This window comes from Schistocerca americana, chromosome 4 (genome assembly GCF_021461395.2).
Source record: "Schistocerca americana isolate TAMUIC-IGC-003095 chromosome 4, iqSchAmer2.1, whole genome shotgun sequence".
In the NCBI taxonomy this organism is placed as follows: domain Eukaryota; kingdom Metazoa; phylum Arthropoda; class Insecta; order Orthoptera; family Acrididae; genus Schistocerca; species Schistocerca americana.
Window position 1 is genome coordinate 707,154,889 of NC_060122.1, and position 17,698 is coordinate 707,172,586.

The 17,698-nt window shown below is 38.9% G+C and overlaps 1 protein-coding gene across 3 annotated transcripts in view; it reads right to left on the minus strand.

Moving 5' to 3' along the window:
• The window catches only part of LOC124613934 (DNA mismatch repair protein Mlh3-like), a 155,071-nt gene that overhangs the window by 21,431 nt on the left and 115,942 nt on the right, over positions 1-17,698 (minus strand). For 2 of the 3 annotated variants that reach the window (XM_047142687.1, XM_047142686.1), the window contains 2 exons: positions 5,854-5,986; positions 5,560-5,768 (listed from right to left, as the gene is read on the minus strand). In XM_047142687.1, coding sequence (XP_046998643.1) covers positions 5,560-5,768; positions 5,854-5,986 — 342 coding nt within the window. Of the gene's footprint in view, positions 1-5,559; positions 5,769-5,853; positions 5,987-17,698 lie in introns of those variants that run through there. The other variant, XR_006979659.1, reaches the window with a different exon arrangement.

The following is a 17,698-nucleotide window of genomic DNA, read 5'->3' on the forward strand; positions in this document are numbered from 1 at the left end:
GAAAGTCTGCATGCCTGACTAAGTTTCTCCTTAATACTTATGGTTCCTAAAAGTGAGAGTGAAACTACATTATCAATGGGCTCCTTTGATGTTTCATGCATTTAATTTTTTTCTTCACTGTGTTTATATTTCTAAAATCATCTTTCGTCCACATTACATCCTGCTAAACAGCGAATGCAGGAAGCAGAACAGTGCATTTTTTTTACTTCACAGTCGCAACTTCTCCATTCAGAATTAAAGCTATGAATATGTTTCTTCTTGTTGCTTTTGCCTGGCTGAGAATATTAGGTGTTGAATGACCTTGTCTCTTAACTGTAACTTTCTCATGCAGAGACAGCTATGAAAACACAAGCTGTTGACATTCACTTACAGCTTTTTTTTTTTTTTTTTTTTTTTTTTTGGGGGGGGGGGGGGGGGGGATGCAAGTTCTGGTTAACATTTCCTGTGAAATAAAAGAACTACAAAAATGAATGAAATATAACATTTGGAAGAAGGATAATAATCTAATTCTACACCATCACATTCAAGAATGTGGTACATGGTTTATATGCGCTGCAGTCAAACACCACACTGCTGGAACTGTGAAGCACACTGTTCCACACAAAGACTAGTAAATATTTTTCATAATCTAGGGGATGGCCACTGATATTAAGCTTAAGAATTATGTATTATACTTGTAAAAAGAAAAAAATTAAAGAAAATGGGATTCATTATATTAAACACTAGTCCTTTCATTTTCATTTGTTTTCCAAGGAAATTCCAGATCACTCAAGAACATTTCGGAAAATAGTAGAAATGAACATTCAAAAACCTTAGAAATGATAGTATGCCACACTTAAGAGTACCCCCAAATGCTCAAAAGTACTCTCCAGTACTCTTAAATACACTGATGTATTCAGTAATACCCAATCTGAAATAAAATTCTATGCCAATCACTTCTTTATAGAACACCAAGAATATTCCAAAACATTTGAGAATGCTAAAAAAACAGTCAGGAACTTTCTAGAACATTTTAAAATATAGAGCATTCGAGAATATGTTAAAACATTCCAAAACATTCATTAACATCAAAAAATATTCATAATACCTTGACAACATAAAAATATCGAACTTTTTCCCTTAAAATATACGTTGATGAGAAACTACATCACTACAATCAACATTTAAAAACCACAAATTATACAGCTACACTAAACCAGCATATTCTCAATACAGCTGAATTTAAACAAGTGAAAAAATTTTTGCTTTGTTTTCATTATATTTCATACTTAACTAACTTATTCTGTCATAACTCTTGCTAGTGAACTACATTTGTTCATCTTGTTATTTGGTAGGTAGGTAAATAAATTCTTTGGGTTCCTCATACCTAGGGCAACCTGCACGTAACTACTGACTATGAGAAAAGCATGATTTTTTTCAAATTACAAGGTGTACAACTTTGTTTCTGCCATTTGCTGATAGGTGGCGACAACGGTAAGTAGCGATCAAGAGAGACAGATCACAGACATCAGGCAGCTAGTTTGGACCTTGGTCAATATAACCTCATTCAAACATTAATCGATTTGTGCCTGCATCATAATGTTGTTCTTGATTGAAAATGTCAGTTTACGAGACTAATTCTCATCATTTGCGGGAGGTGTTACTGTTTTCTTTCAGTACGAAGTAAACAGCAGCTGAGTCTCATCGTATGCTCTCAAGTATGTATGGTAAGGATGCTGTTAGTGAAATAACGTTTCGTGAGCGGTTTCAATGCTTCAAGAACGGTGATTTTAACATCGTACACCGACATAGTGGTGGAAGAGAGAATGTTTTCAAAGATACAGAATTGGAGACATTGCTGAGTGAAAACTAACGTCAAACTCAAATAGAATTGGCACGATTAGTGAGAGTGACACAGCAAGCCATTTCAAAATGTCTCAAGGCTATGGGCATGATTCAGAAAGAAGGAAATTGGGTCCTGTGTGAGCTGAAACCAAGAGACATTGAACGGCATTTGTGTGTTTGTGAACAGTTGCTTCAGATCCAAAAACGGAAGGGATTTCTGCATCGCATGGTGACCAGGGATGAAAAATGGGTTCATTACGATAACCCTAAATGCAAAAAATCATGGGGATATCCCGGCCATGCTTCCACGTCAACGGCCAAGATCATGCTCTGCATTTGGTGGGACCAGCTCGGCATCGTGTACTATGAGGTGTTAAAACCAAGTGAAGCAATCACAGGTGCTCATTATTGAACACAATTAATGTGTTTGGGCTGAGCATTAAAAGACAAATGGCCGCAATACAGTGAGAGGCATGATAACGTGATTTTGCAGCACGACAACGCTCGACCCCACGTTGCAAAAGAGGTCAAAACGTACTTGGAAACATTAAAATGGGAAGACCTACCCCACCCACCATATTCTCGAGACATTGCTCCCTCTGACTATCACCTGTTTAGATCAATGGCGCGTGGTCTGGCTTACCAACACTTGCGATCTCATGCAGAAGTCACAGATTGGATCGATTCATGGATCGCTTCAAAAGATGAATGATTTCTTCGATGTGGGATTCTTACACTGCCGGAAGGTGGGAGAAAGCAGTGGCCAGCGATGGAAGAACTTTGAATGATACATGTGTAACCAATCTGTTTCATTAAAGCCTCAAATGTTGGGGAGAAAATGGCAGAAGCAAAGTTGTACACCTTGTAATAAAAAATCTTAATGTTTGTCCTTGTGCCTTATTTACAGTGATACTAAATGCTGCTGGAAATCAGTCTTCTGAACTGAAATGACGGCGCAGTAGATATAAGCGGAATAATTGGACAAAATGCTGTTTTTCCTTTATATGCTCCTGATATTATTTTTGCTTCAGTTATATTGTTTGTTAACTGCTCACAGCCATTTCTTATTTTGAATTTTTTAATTGATATCATCAACTACTTCATTTCTTACCACTAAAATGACTCTCATGAAAAACCACCTTCTGTAATTTAGAACAATGTTCAGAAAAACCTTTATCTATTAATTCGTTGGGGCTGCTGACAATGTTACATAAATCATTTGTAAGTTCAATTTGGCTAGTTAAACAATCAACTGTGTGAGTGTCCTCACCAATTTGTAGGTGTCTTCCGACAAAATGCTCTGCTTCTCCATAACTGTAAAGGTGAACTCTTTATTTGTACTTAATTGTATATTCCTCAAACAATGCAAAAAAATAATAATAATAATTTCTTCAAACATGTGTTGCTTTCATCTGCTGGATCTGATTTTGAAACAGCTGGAAGCATTTGCCAAAAATGCCCAGAATGTGTAAGTAGTGCACCTCCCATTAATTGCAGATCACCTTGAAGATCTGGAATATTCTCAAATCTTCTGGAAGATCCTATAACATTTTGGAACATTCTGCAACAGTCCCCAACATTCTATAAGTAACAATCTGGCCAGTCCCGACCACCTTGAGACTCAATTCCAAGCTGCTTCCCCTCTTTTGACATGCATATCTTTGAATCCAACCCCTGCACTTCCAAACCAAACCTGCTTCAAGGATGGAGTAATGCCATGACATATAATCCCCATGGAGCTGCAGGAAAGTGTGATGGAGTTATAACAGTATGCACAGACAAAACACACTTACATTTTTTTTTATGTTGTCATGAATAAATGCCCCTTTAGACACCCATACCTCCATAACTAACCCATACAGTTCCAAACAAAACCTTCATCGTGTATGGGGGATGGGGGGTTACTACACAATATAAACCCCCTGGGGCAGTGAAATTTTTTCCTGAACTTTTGGCGGCATGCAAAGGCACACCACACTTACATTTATTATATATACACATTGGTTAATGTCAAGTGGAACTAGGGGATGGCGCAGGTCAACAGTGCCTATATACGAGCTAACACTGAGGAGAATAGTTTCTAGACTTACTCCTTTTGAAGTTTCTCTCTTAAAATAATGGTTTAGTTTCCATGATTTTCAAAAATAACAGTACATAACCAATTCAAAAGCACAAACATTTTCAATGGCGAACAATCATTATACAAGCAAAAACAAATGTTAAGACACCATATGCCAATGTCACAACAGTCCAGCATATGAAATGAAATGCCTTAAGGAAAAAAGATGTATTTGAAAAGTTACTGTCATATGAATAAGAACATTGCATTTAAATTGCACATTATTCATTAAACCCCTTGATAAATTGTCTAACAATTGTTATTGAGCAAAATCCTGTAAAGTTGCCTGTACCACCAATGTTGAACTGCTTCTCTTTTAATGACGTTTGAGACAGTCAGACAAGGAAAGAGCATATTTGAAAATCACACAAACAGAAAAACAACACTTTCAGTGAAATTACTACTTGCTGCTTTCTTACCTTACTTGATCCTTAATTCCCTCTCCTTCTCTGTTGATGAAGATTGTGATTTATGGTCTCTTTGTCAGCAAGATCATTTGAGATGGAGGACAAGGTTGGATTGGAAAAGGACGGGGAAGCAACCATGTGGTGTCTTTTCCAAAGGAACCATCCTGACATTTTATCGAAATCAGTTAAGGAAATGATGAAAAACCATGATCTGGATGTCCTGGTGGGGGAATGAACTACTGCTGAATGTGAATCTAGAGTCTTAATTCTCTATTCAATCAAATCTTTCTGACAAATCAAAACTGTGTGCCAGTAGCTCTCTCTTATCTTCTAAATTTCACACAAACTCTAATGCATGCCTTGCTGGAATAGCAACCCTGAAATAAAGTATGATGCAGAGAAACAGCTTAGCCACAGCTTGGGAGATCATTTACAGAATGAAATGTACACTCTGAGTGCAAACTGTTTTGAAACTTCCTTGTAGATTAAACCTGAGATACTGGTGGAAGTAAAGTTGTAAGGGCAGATCATCAGTTGTACCTGGACAGCCCAGTCAGTAAGTGCCTTTCCGATAAAAGGCATGGTTCTCAGTTCAAGTTTTAATCTGCCAGGAAGTTTCAAAACAGCACAATATTTGCAGCAGAGTGAAAATTTTATTCTGGAAACAATATCCACTATATCCTTTCTTCCAGGTCTACTATTTTATGGCACAGAGGTGAGCTTCTGTAAAGTCTGGAAGGTGGGAGACAGGTAATGATGGAAGGTAAAACTATGGAACAACGTCATGAGTGATGCCTGAATAGTTCAGTTGGCAAGACCATTGACCATGAAGTCTCAGCCTGGCACACAGTTTTAATCTGCCACACATTTCAAAACAGTGCACATTCACAACAATCAATCTTCAATCTTTCCTACACCTTTTGCTGCCCACTCTCTTTTACAATCCCCCCCACCCTCTGCTCTCTCTCTCTCTCTCTCTCCTTGTCACACCCACACACACACACACACACACACACACACACACACACAATGGGAGGGGGGCAGAGGGAGGGAGGGAGAGAGGGAGGGAGGGGGGGGGGGGAGAGAGAGAGAGAGAGAGAGAGAGAGAGAGAGAGAGAGAGAGAGAGAGAGAGAGAGAGAGAGAGCACATGCACTTGTGTCTTTTCTATCATTTCATCTTGTTCAGAATGAATACTGATTAAAACTTACCTCTCTTATTTCTCTGTTATACAGACAAGTGGGCACCTTCTTCACACTGACACAGTTATCATTAAGTACCTCATAAGACATGCCAAGTCGCCTAAACTCTTCTTCAAAGTTTTTCACAATTCGACAGTCCTTGCTGTTTAAAGGAAGCACAATTTCAGATTTCAATTCTGTTGCTTTAAATGTATGCTTTCTATCTTCTTCCATGTATTCTGTGACAACATAAACACAAATTCAGAGGCTAGAATGAAAACAAGGAAGTCTAGTATTCTTTTATATTATAATCATTTTACTTACCTTTCATTAATGTTTCCAGTCTTATCCTCTCATGTACTGCATGCTGATCAAAAGCTCCTATTACATGAGGTGCTTTGTCTTCCACAAAACTACAATATACAATAATAAATTTTTTGTCACATTGTCCTACAACCTAAAAAAAGGGAAGATCTAAGATACACTGCTGATGAAACATTATGAAGTAACAAAAATGGTATCAAAACAGTACACTTATTTGGAACTTACATTCAACTGAACATTTAAAAAGGACAAGAAGTAGCACTGTATCTGTGACAATTTTTGGTGTAAATTAATTCTTTTGCAGAGAGAACAGGGAAGGGTGGGTGAGACTCACAAGGGGATGATAATCATCATTTACTAATAAGTCTTGAAGCTTCAGAAGAAAGTAACAGTGGCTATACTGGCTCCAAAATGCTGAAACTGCTGTAGTGCTCCTTCTAAAACATAAAATTCAACCATCTGACAAAAAGTGGACTACAAACTCAGTGGTACAAAATACACTGACAGAAATGGAAGGGGCTACACCATGATGCGCCAGCTCAATATTTAACAAACTTTGTGGAGGTGTTCATCACTGGGGTATTAAATGATTAAACTTTTCTCCCATTCAGAACTGATGTCCATCATGAACATTGCTGGTTGGAGGGTGGTATAAAGTACATGTCTTCCCATCACATCCCAGGCATGATCTGTGGAAGACAAATCCAGGACCAGCCAGACCAGTCACACATCCGTAATTTGTCATTTGGTACCTGAGTCATGAAGGCTATGAAACAGGCTTAACCAGTTTTGACACATACTAGTAAGCATTCATCCTCCCTTCAACTAGTAATAAATCAGTCCTGTCATCATATCAAATGGCTTTCCATATAACGACTCCAGAAGCTGGAAAGGTTTGGGTCTCGAGACTCACTGCTTCCTGTAACCTGTTACTGTAACATTTATGGCGTCAATCCAACTGCCACAAACAAGAACAAGATTCACTGTTGGATACCATAGTTGGCTGTGGCTCTACAACATGCAAGTTTCTGTTGTCTCTGGTGAGATGTCAGCAATGAACAATGCACGGCAACTCTATGCCTCAAAATGAACAATGCATGGCAACTCTATGCCTCAACTGGGGTGTAACATATCATCTTAGAGAAAATGACCATCATATTTCATAATTCTTTTTTTTTTTTTAATAGTGAAGTTTCAGGCAGTATATTCTGAGGGAAATGTCCTATTATCACGTGCAGGTAATGTGGGGTTCATGGATGCAGCATAACTGCAAGACAGGATGACTAGTTTAGCGTCTCCACCTGCTATGGACCACTTATTCTTAAACATCGTGGCTTAGAGGTGTTTTGCGGCCATGGAAGAATGGCACTTGCAATAAAAATAGTGATGGAAAGAAAGCCAATGTGCACTCAGTATGTCTGCTGGGGGACCTCGTCCGAGATGTGGAGGCAGCCTTACCTGTGGCTATCGAGCATGCAGGGTGCAGTCATCTGCATGTTGTCACTCACGTCGGCACCAACAACGGCTGTTGCATGGTTTCTGAGGCAATCCTCAGTTTGTACATGCTGCTGGTGGAGGTGGTGAAGACTGCTCGTCTTGTGCACGGGTACAAGCAGAGCTCGCATTTTGCAGCATCGTTCCCAGAGTTGATCAAGGTCCTTTGATTTGGAGCCAAGTGGAAGGTCTCAATCAAAGGCTTCCCATACTCTGTGACAGTCTTGGCTGCAGTTAATAGACCTGTGTTATCATGTGGGGATTTGTATGATTTCCCTTGATAGGTCAGGGGTGCACTACACAAAGGTAGCAGCTACTCGGGTAGCAGAGTACTTGTGGAGTGCCCATGAGGGTTTTTTAGGCTAGGCAGTAGTTTGAGGAACTCTGATGAACACTTGCCAGTCAGTATGGAGCAAGTAAAGTCAAACAGCATTCAAAATGAAGACAATTTGACTGTCACAATTTTATCAGTAAACTGTTGAAGTATTTTTAATAAAGTTCCCGAATTTACTGCCCTCCACAAAAGTTCTTGCACTCAAATTATTCTTAGGACTGAGAGCTGGTTGAAACCCAAACTGGAAAGCTCCAAGTTATTTGGCGAGTCATGTAACATATATCGGAAAGACAGATTAGAGGCCATAGGAAGGGGTGTGTTCATTGCAACTGACAAAAAGATTGTCTCTAGTGAGGCCGAAGTTGAGTGTGACAGTGAAGTCATCTGGTCACGGATAACAGGTGTAGGTGAAACCAAGTTAATTGTTGGGTGTTTTTACCAGTCAACCGATTGTACTGTAACAGCTGTAGAGTCATTCAAAGAAAGTCTATGGTCAATAGCGCATAAATATCCATAGCATGCAGTACTGATTGGCGATGACTTTAAGCTGCCGAGTATAGACTGGGATGTCTACGGATTCATTGTGGAGCATACAGACAGCCAGTCATGCGAAATACTTTTTAACACATTTTCTAAAAATTGTCTTGAGCAGCTAGCTCAACAGCTCACATGCAATGGAAATATCTTAGACCTTGTAGCTACAAATATGCCGGACCTTACTGACAAAGTAAATATAGAAATGGAGATTAGCGATCATGATGTCATTATAGTAACTATGATTATGGAAGTTAATAAATCAGTCAAGAAGACTAAGAGAGTGTTTCTGCTAGACAGAGCAGATAAGTAGTTATTAACATCTCACTTAGACGGTGAATTGGCATCACTTAGTTCCAGTAATGTGGATGTAGAGGAATTATGGGCAAAGCTTAAGCAGATTGTAAATTGTGGTCTGGAGAGTTGTGTGACTAGGAAGTGTATAAAAGATGGAAAAGACTTACCACGGTTTAATAACAAAATTTGGTGGATGCTGAGGAAGTAGAGTGGCTGTTGCACTCTTGGTTCAAAAGGGAACACAAAAATGACAACAAGCGGAAGTTAGTAGAGATTCTTGGGTCTGTGAAAAGATCTACGCACGAAGCATACAACAACTACCACTGTCACACATTAGCAAAAGATATGGCAGAGATCCTGAGAAAATTCTGGTCATGTGCAAAATCACTAAGTGGGTCTAAGGCTTCCATTCAGTCTCTTGTTGACCAGTCTGGTATAGCAGTTGAAGATAGCAAAACGAAAGCTAAAGTTTTATGTTTCGCATTCAACAAATCATTCACACAGGAAAATTGTACAAAAATACTGTCATTTGACCATGAGACAGACTCCTGCATGTACAACATAGTAATAAGCATACCTGGTGTAGAGAAACAACTGGAAGATTTGAAAGCAAATAAATTACCAGGTCTGGATGGAATCCCAGTTTGATTTTACAAAGAATACTCTATGGCTTTGGTCCCTTACCTAGCTTACATTTATCACGAATCTCTCACCCAGCACAAAGTTCCAAGTGATTAGAAAAAAGCCCAGGTGACTCCAGTATGTAAGAAAGATAAAAGAACGGACCAGCAAAATTACAGACCTATATCCCTAACTTTTGTTTACTGCAAAATCCTTGAACATATTCTCAGTTTGAACATAGAAAACTTTCTTGAAACTGAGAACCTTATTTGCACAAATCAGCATTGTTGTAGAAAGTAATGCTTGTGCGAAACTCAGCTTGCCCCTTTCTCACATGATGTACTGAGAACTATGGATGAAGGGCAATAGGCAGATTCCACATTTCTAGATTGCTGGAAAGCATTTTGACATGTCGCCCCATTGCAGGCTGTTAACAAAGGTACTAGCACATGGAAAAGTTCACAGATATATTGGTGGCTCAAAGGCTTTTCAAATAATAGAACCCAATACATTGTCCTCGACAGCGAGTGTTCATTAGAGACAAGGGTATTGTCAGCAGTGCTCCAGGGAAGTGTCATAAGACTACTGCTGTTCTCTGTATACATAAATGATTTGGATGACAGGATGGGCAGCAATCTGCAGCTATTTGCTGATTATGCTGCAGTGTATGGTAAGGTGTCAGAGTTGAGTGACAGTAGGAAGATGCAAGACGACTTAGACAAAATTTCCATTTGGTGTGATGAATGGAAAAATGATGGTGGAAAAATGTAAGTTACTGCAGATGAGTAGAAAGATCAAACCTGTAAAGTTCAGATACAGTATTACTAGTGCCCTGCTTGACAAAGTCAAGTCATTCAAATCTCTGGGCATAATGTTGCAAAGCAATATGAAGTGGAATGAGCAAGTGAAAACTGTGGTAGGTAAGGTGAATGGTTGACTTCAGATTATTGGGAGAATTTTAGGAAAGAGTGGTTCACCTGTAAAGGAGACTGCACACAGGATGTATGTGTAACCTATTCTTGAGTACTGCTGAGTGTTTGGGACTTGTACCAGGTTGGATTGAAGGAAGACATTCAAGCAATTCAGAGGTGGGATGCTAGATTTGTTACCAGTAAGTTCGAACAACACGTAAGTGCTACAGAGTTGCTTCAGCAACTCGAATGGGAATTCCTGGAGGAAAGGTGACATTCTTTTTGAGAAACACTATTGAGAAAATTTAGAGAACTGGCATTTGAAGCTGACTGCTGAACAATTCTACTGGTGCCAATATACACTGCACGTAAGGACCACGAAGATAAGACACAAGAAATTAGGGCTCATACGGAGCATACAGTCAGTCATTTTTCCCTCACTCTATTTGTGAGTGGAATTGGAAAGGAAATACAAGGGTAAATCAATTATTATCTGCAATTTAGTTATATTTTTGTTTGTTTTGGTAGTACTGTCATTTTACATTGATGACGCATGCTTTGTTTATTTGTTGTTATATCATTGCAATTTTCAAGCTGCTAGGTTAGTTTCATTATCGCTGCCGTGCTGTTAATCATGGCTGCTCCGCTGTCTATTTGCACCAAAGAAGAGCAATGTTCAGTGATTCATTTTTTATGGTTGGAAGGTATACGTATCAGGGGCCGAATTTCATTGAAGACTTTCGGTACAATGTAGGAACAGTGTTTTCCCACAACAGAGTGTCTACGAATAGATTGAAAAATTCTGAAATGGTTGCACAAGTGTTACGCACGATGAAGGAGCCGGATGAGCGTTTACTGCCACAAATGAAGAAACCATTTAGCATTCACGTGAAATGATTCTCTTAGACAGATGATTAACTATTGACAAAGTGGCACATTGTCTGCAAATTAGTCATAGTTCTGCCTACGGAATCATCCAGAACAGACTTAGGTTTCATAAAGTTTGTGCAAGATAGGTCCCAAAACAACTCACACAGTGGCATACACAAATGCGCTTGGACATCTGCATAAAATATTTGCATCGTTATGGTAATGAAAGGGACAACTTCTTAGACAGGATCATTACTGATGACGAAACATGGATTCATCATTATGAGCCGGAGAGGAAACAGCAGAGTATGGAATGGAAACATCCAAATTCGCCTAGCAAGAAAAAGTTCAAGACCTATCTGTCCGCAGGAAAAGTGATGCTTACGGATTTTTGGGTCCACAAGGTCCAGTACTGGAACATTATGGAGAAAGGGCACAACAATAAACAGTGTACATTACAGTGAGATGCTTACTGCCAGGCTAAAGCCTGCAATTCAAAGCAAATGCCAAGGATTGCTGTCAAAAGGTGTTGTGTTGTTGCACGACAATGCCTGTCTGCATACTGCTGCCCACATAGCTGAAATGCTCTAGAAACTCGAATTTGAAGTACTGGATCATCCTCCATATAGTCCTGATCTTGCCCCTTCTGACTACCACTTGTTTGGTCCACTCGAACAGGCATTAAGGGGCCGTCAATTTGCCTCGAGCGAAGCAATGAAAGAAGCAGTGCATTCCAGGCTCTCAGCTCAATGGAGAACCATCTTTTACGAGGGCATCAGGAAGCATGTACAACAATGGACAAAGTGCGTTGAAATGCAAGGAGACTATGTTAAAAAATGATGTTCTTGTTAAGTTTCCTACTTGATTACAGTAACATTTTATAACTACTCTGCAGATAATAATTGACTTACCCTTGTAATAAGTAGTGGTACAGGTTACCCTCTGCCGTGTGCTGTATAGTGGCTTGCAGAGTATCTTATGTAGATGTAGATGTAGACATCACAGAAGTGAAACAAAAGAAGTTTTTAAATTGTCATTCTCACATTCATTTTCTGATGTCTGATTGTCACATTGTATAGTCTAGTCAACCAAGAAAAGACAATCTACTGTAATACTATTGTATTATAAGTAACTAATGGGAGATATCTGGTGTTTTATACTGAAGTTTTAATGTATTGGTATATAAAGAAGAAATTTTCTTGGTCAGAACACAAATTTGATACTGATTACAACTTTCTTCCAGCCATTAACACTAAAGCCAAAGCACAGGAAAAGAAGTCCACTAAGAACAACAAAAGCACAGTTATTCAGAACTGATTAACAGGTCCAAATTGTAATTACTTCTTGATGAAGGCAACCTCAAAAACAATATTATGTACCATTTATTGATCAACTAAACAGACAAAGCACACTCCATTTTAACTCCACAACCCACCTAACAGGAACATTTTAGTGGTAGTTCTGTCCAGATCTCAGCTATTGTCATCAATCTATTTGCTAGAGCCAGTCAAACAATCTTATAATCTTGTCATGGTGTAGTCCCCCATGGAAGGATCTGTGCTTATTCTCTTGAGTACACTGTTGTCCTGAGATCTCATTGGCACACATTCTGGAGTCATTTCACTACAGGCAATTGTTTGTGTGATCTTTCAGCATATATTCCTATGCCTCTCAACTTTTCTTAAATTTCAAAAGATGGCAATAAGCCACATGTGCACACCCTCTGGGTATGCAGTGTTGTGATAGCCAACTTAAAAATTACAATAATATTAGAGACACTGAATATCCACCATGTACTCACAATATTCTTCATTTCTATGAATTACTTTTTTATGTATTGAAACAAGCTCAAATAAGGATAACATTTCAATCAAGATATCCCACAGCCATGGAAATATTGGCTCAGTTTGGTAGAGTTTGGTCAAGCTGTTCCTGGCAAAAGATTTCCCATTTCTGTTAAAGTATGAGACAAAATGCAGCCTGACCCAGTTTTCTCACGTAACTGAGTTCAAGAAATGATAAAGTAACACTGCATATATAAAACATTTAGTAAGGCAAGTAACATGTGGACTCTTAATATATTATGAAGCCCCTCTTTTAAGATCCTTAATATATTGAGAAAAGCATGAGTGCTTAGACCTTAGAACTGAATAAAAAATGACATACCAATTAATGAAACTTGTGAGTGATGTGGTGTATCATATCAATTGGTAAAGCAAACTGTTTGGAAGTTGTTGGTGTTCGTGCATGGACACTGGTCCAGATGGTCATCATACATTTCAAAGGCAGGATGACAATGGCAGTCTTTGTTATGTGCTGTGGTACTTACTGGTTGGGCGGTCACTCCATGCTATGATGTCCCAGCTCAGAGAAGTGGGATGTGCCATTGAGAAAATGGATGTGCCATGACAATGGTGCTTTGTAGAGGACTATCATTAGTAATGTCAGATTGAACTTATGTACCATCAGATTGAACGTACCAACATTCCTTGTAAATGTGGTTTTCCATTAGATCATATAGTGTAATAGAAGACATAAAAAAACTGTTATCAGAAGAAACACTGCCCATCATTTAGGAAAAAGTTGTGATTTAGTAACTGTTTGCACATTCAAGCACAAGAGCAGCTGCAGATGTAAAGAAGTCCTCATCAAGTAATAACTAGACCATTTGTCTAAACAGCCATTCAAAGTTTAAAAGTAACAGCATTCATAGTCTGAAAATACACACTATTTCAGACATAGAGAACACTTCACTGATGACACTGAGCACACTGAAACTGTCAAGCCTTTTCTCAAGGATAAACTGCAAATACAAAATGATGAGGTGACTAGAGAATTAGTGAACAGAAAACAAATAACTAGATTGAGATAAGTCACAGTTAGTACACTACTCTGACAGCAATATAAGGAAACGGAAGTAACTTCACTACATTAAATTAATTTTTCCTCACAAAGCAGATCAAATGTGGCTAAAAATTAGTAAAGTTACTAACTTAGTAAAGAATATGAAAAATTCTGAGTGGAATACAAGAGATGAAATGAGTAAATATAACACCTCTCCTTGTATTTAAGGAGATGAGTGATCAACAGTCACAAAAACAAGAATATTCTTTTTCAGACTACACAGACACACACTGTTACATTGTCCCCGTGTTGCAGAGAGACAGCTGTGAAGTCTTCTAGTGAGTGGAGTTGAGCAGATGAGACGAAAAAGGATTGAAGGTAGATTAACATCCCACTGATGATGGGGACATTGGAGACAGCACACGCGCAGACAGGGTAAACATGGGGAAGAAATTGGTCATGTCCATTTCAAAGGAATCATTCTCGCATTCACCTTAACTGATTTAGAGAAGCCATAGAAAACCTGAATCAGGATGACCATACTTGGATCTGGACCCAGCTCCTCCCGAATACATAAACACTGTGAAAACCACTGCACCACATAGCTTGGTTAGACAAACAAGATATTGGTGAGGGGAAAATTGGGATGAGTGGAGAAGGGGTGGACAGTATATGATACCACTTTGTTCTCCTGATTTCAGAGAGTGTTTCTCTTTCCACACATTTCCACCATGCGGAATGCTGAGCTGCTACATAAAAGGATACATTTATCCTTAACTGCAGTTGTGATTATTATGTTGCATGTATTGTACACTGCCTGAATGAGGCATGATGACAACAGAGCTATCTACCAGAGATACCCAGACTACAGAAGCTCCCAGTCATCTATACATAAATTCAAGGATATCCAGGCACTAAGAGTGTAGGTCTTATTATTATAATGATTGTAACGAATTAAAAGGCATTCCTTTGTTCACAGTAAAAGTGGTCAATAAAAATTTTATTGAGAGTTGGAAGTAAAGGCCAGGCACTGGAATTTGGTGACCTCCCTCCCCCCCCCCCCCCCCCCCCCCCCCACCCCGCAACAGTCATCAGTGCTCTGACTGGTTTGAGGTGGACCACCACGAATTCCTCTCCTGTGCCAACCATTTCACCACAGAGTAGCACTTGCAACATTCATCTTCGATTATTTGCTGGATGTATCCCACTCTCTGTCTTTCTCTACAGTTTTTATCCTTTACTGCTCCCTCTCGGACCTTGGAATTTATTCCTTGATGTCTTAACAGATGTCCTGTCATCCAGTCCCTTCTTCTTGCCAGTGTTTTCTATATATTCCTTTCCTTGCAGATTTTGTGGAGAACCTCTTCATTCCATACTTTATCAGTCTACCTAATTTTCAACTTCTTCTGTAGAAATTCATCGCAAATGCTTCGATTCTCTTCTGTTCCTGTTTTACCACAGTCCACGTCTCACTGCCAACAATGCTATGCTCCAAACATACATTCTCAGAAATTTCTTCCTCAAATCAAGACCTATGTTTGACACTAATAGACTTCTCTTGGCAAGGAATACCCTTTTTGGCTAGAGCTAGTCTGCTTTTCATGTTGTCCCCCATCCATCATGGGTTATTTTTATTTTGCTGCCTAAGTATCAGAATTCCTTCGCTTCATCTACTTCTTTACCACCAATCACGATGTTAATTTTCTCACTGTTCTCATTTCTGCAACTTCTCATTACTTTCATCTTCCTTTGATTTACTCTCAGTCTATATTCTATACTCATTAGCCTGTTCATTTCATTCAAGAGATCCTGTAACTTTCTTCACTTTCACTGAGGATAGAAATGTCATCAGTGAATATTAACATTAATAGCCTTACACCTTGAATTGTAATCCCACTCTTGAACCTTTCTTTTATTTCTGTCATTGCTTTTTCGATATATGGATTGAACAGTAGGGGTGAAGGACTACATCCCTGTCTTACACTCTTTTTATTCTGTGCACTTCAATCTTCATCTTCCAGTCTTATTGTTCCCTCTTGGTTCTTGTACATAATGTACAAGGGTTGACTGAAAAGTAATGCCTCCACCTTCATTACTATTCAACAGTTGGCAGTATTGGTATGCAGCAGGCATTACATCAAAACTCTGTGAACTCTGAAACAATGGCTAACAAGAGTCCAAAAAGAAAAGGGAAATGTTTTCCTACAGCACGACAATGCCAAACCACACACTTCACATGCCACCACAGCAGGACTTCGGAGACTGAATCTCACCACCACACGGCATCCTCCATACAGTCCAGATTTAGCACCATCTGACTTCCATCTGTTGCCGATAATGAAAGACGATCTATAGGGACATCATTATGCATCTGCTGAAGATGTTGAGAGGACTGTGAGACTGTGGTTGCGGAAAAAGTGTGCCAACTTCTTCTGTGACAGCTTCAGAAAACTTGTTCATCATTGACAGAAATGTATCCAATGGGCTAGTGATTATATGGAAACATGAATATCGGTAATTGAAGATCACATTCTAAGGATTATTTCTGCATCTGATTTATTAAAATATTCCCATCCAAACCCAATTAACGAAGGTGGAGGCATTACTTTTCGTTCAACCCTCGTATGTTACCTGCCTTTCCCTATAGCTTAACCATACTTTTCTCGGAATTTCAAACATCTTGTACCATTTTCATAGAGAAATGTTTTTTCTAGGTCAATAAATTCTATGAGCGTGTCTCGATTTTTCTTCAGTCTTGCTTCCATTATCATCGCAACGCCAGAACTGCTTCTCTGGTGCCTTTATCTTTCCTAAAGCCAAACTTATCATGACCTAACAGACCCTCAATTTTCTTTTCCGTTCTTCTTTATCAGCAACATTCTTGCATTTGTCAGCTCTTACAAACTTGGGAATTGTGTGGATGATGTTTCTCCAAAATTCTGCTGCAATATCGCCACTCTTACATATTCTACACAGTAATGTGAATAATCATTTTGTTGCCACTTCTCCCAGTGATTTTAGAAATTAAGATTGCGTGTTACCTATCCCTTATGCAGTATTTGATTTGATGTCTTCCAAAGCTCTTATAAATAACAATTCTAATATAGGATCCCTTATCTCTTCCCTGTAAACTTCTGTTTCTTCTTCTATCACTTGATCAGGTAAATCCTCCCCCTCAAAGAGGCATTCAAGGAACTCTTTCCACCTATCCACTCAGTCCTCTGAATTTAACAGAGGAATTCCCATTGCACTCTTAATGTTACTTCCCTTGTTTTTAATTTCACCATGGCTGTTTTGACTTTTCTATGTGCTGAGTCAGTCTTTCTGACAACCATTTCTTTTTCAATTTCTTCACATTTTTCATGCAGTGATTTCACCTTAGCTTCGCTGCACTTCCCATTTATTTCACTGCTATATAACTGGTATTCCTGTATTCCTCAGTTTCTCTGTTTCTCAGTTTCTCATTTTTGCACTTCCTTCTCTCATCGATCAACTGCAGTATTTCTTGTTACCCATGGTTTCTTTGCAGTTACCTTTCTTGTACCTATGTTTTTCTCTCCAACTTTTATGATTTCCTTTTTTATCAATTCCTCTTCATCTGAACTGCCTACTGAGCTATTCATTTATTATAGTATGTACGGCCTTGGAGAACTTCACGTGTATCTCTTCACTCCTTAGTACTTCTATATCCCACTGCTTTGTCCTTTTTGATTCTTCCTGAATAGTCTCTTACACTTCAGCCTACTCTTTGTCATTACCATATTGTGATCTGAGTCCATATCTGCCTGTATGCCCTGCAATCCATTATCTGATTTCAGAATCTCTGCCTGACCATGATGTAATCTCAGAAATCTTCCTGTATGTCCCGGCCTTTTCCACATATACCTCCTTCTCTTAACTCTTGAACAGAATATTTGCTATTACCATCTGAAATTTATTG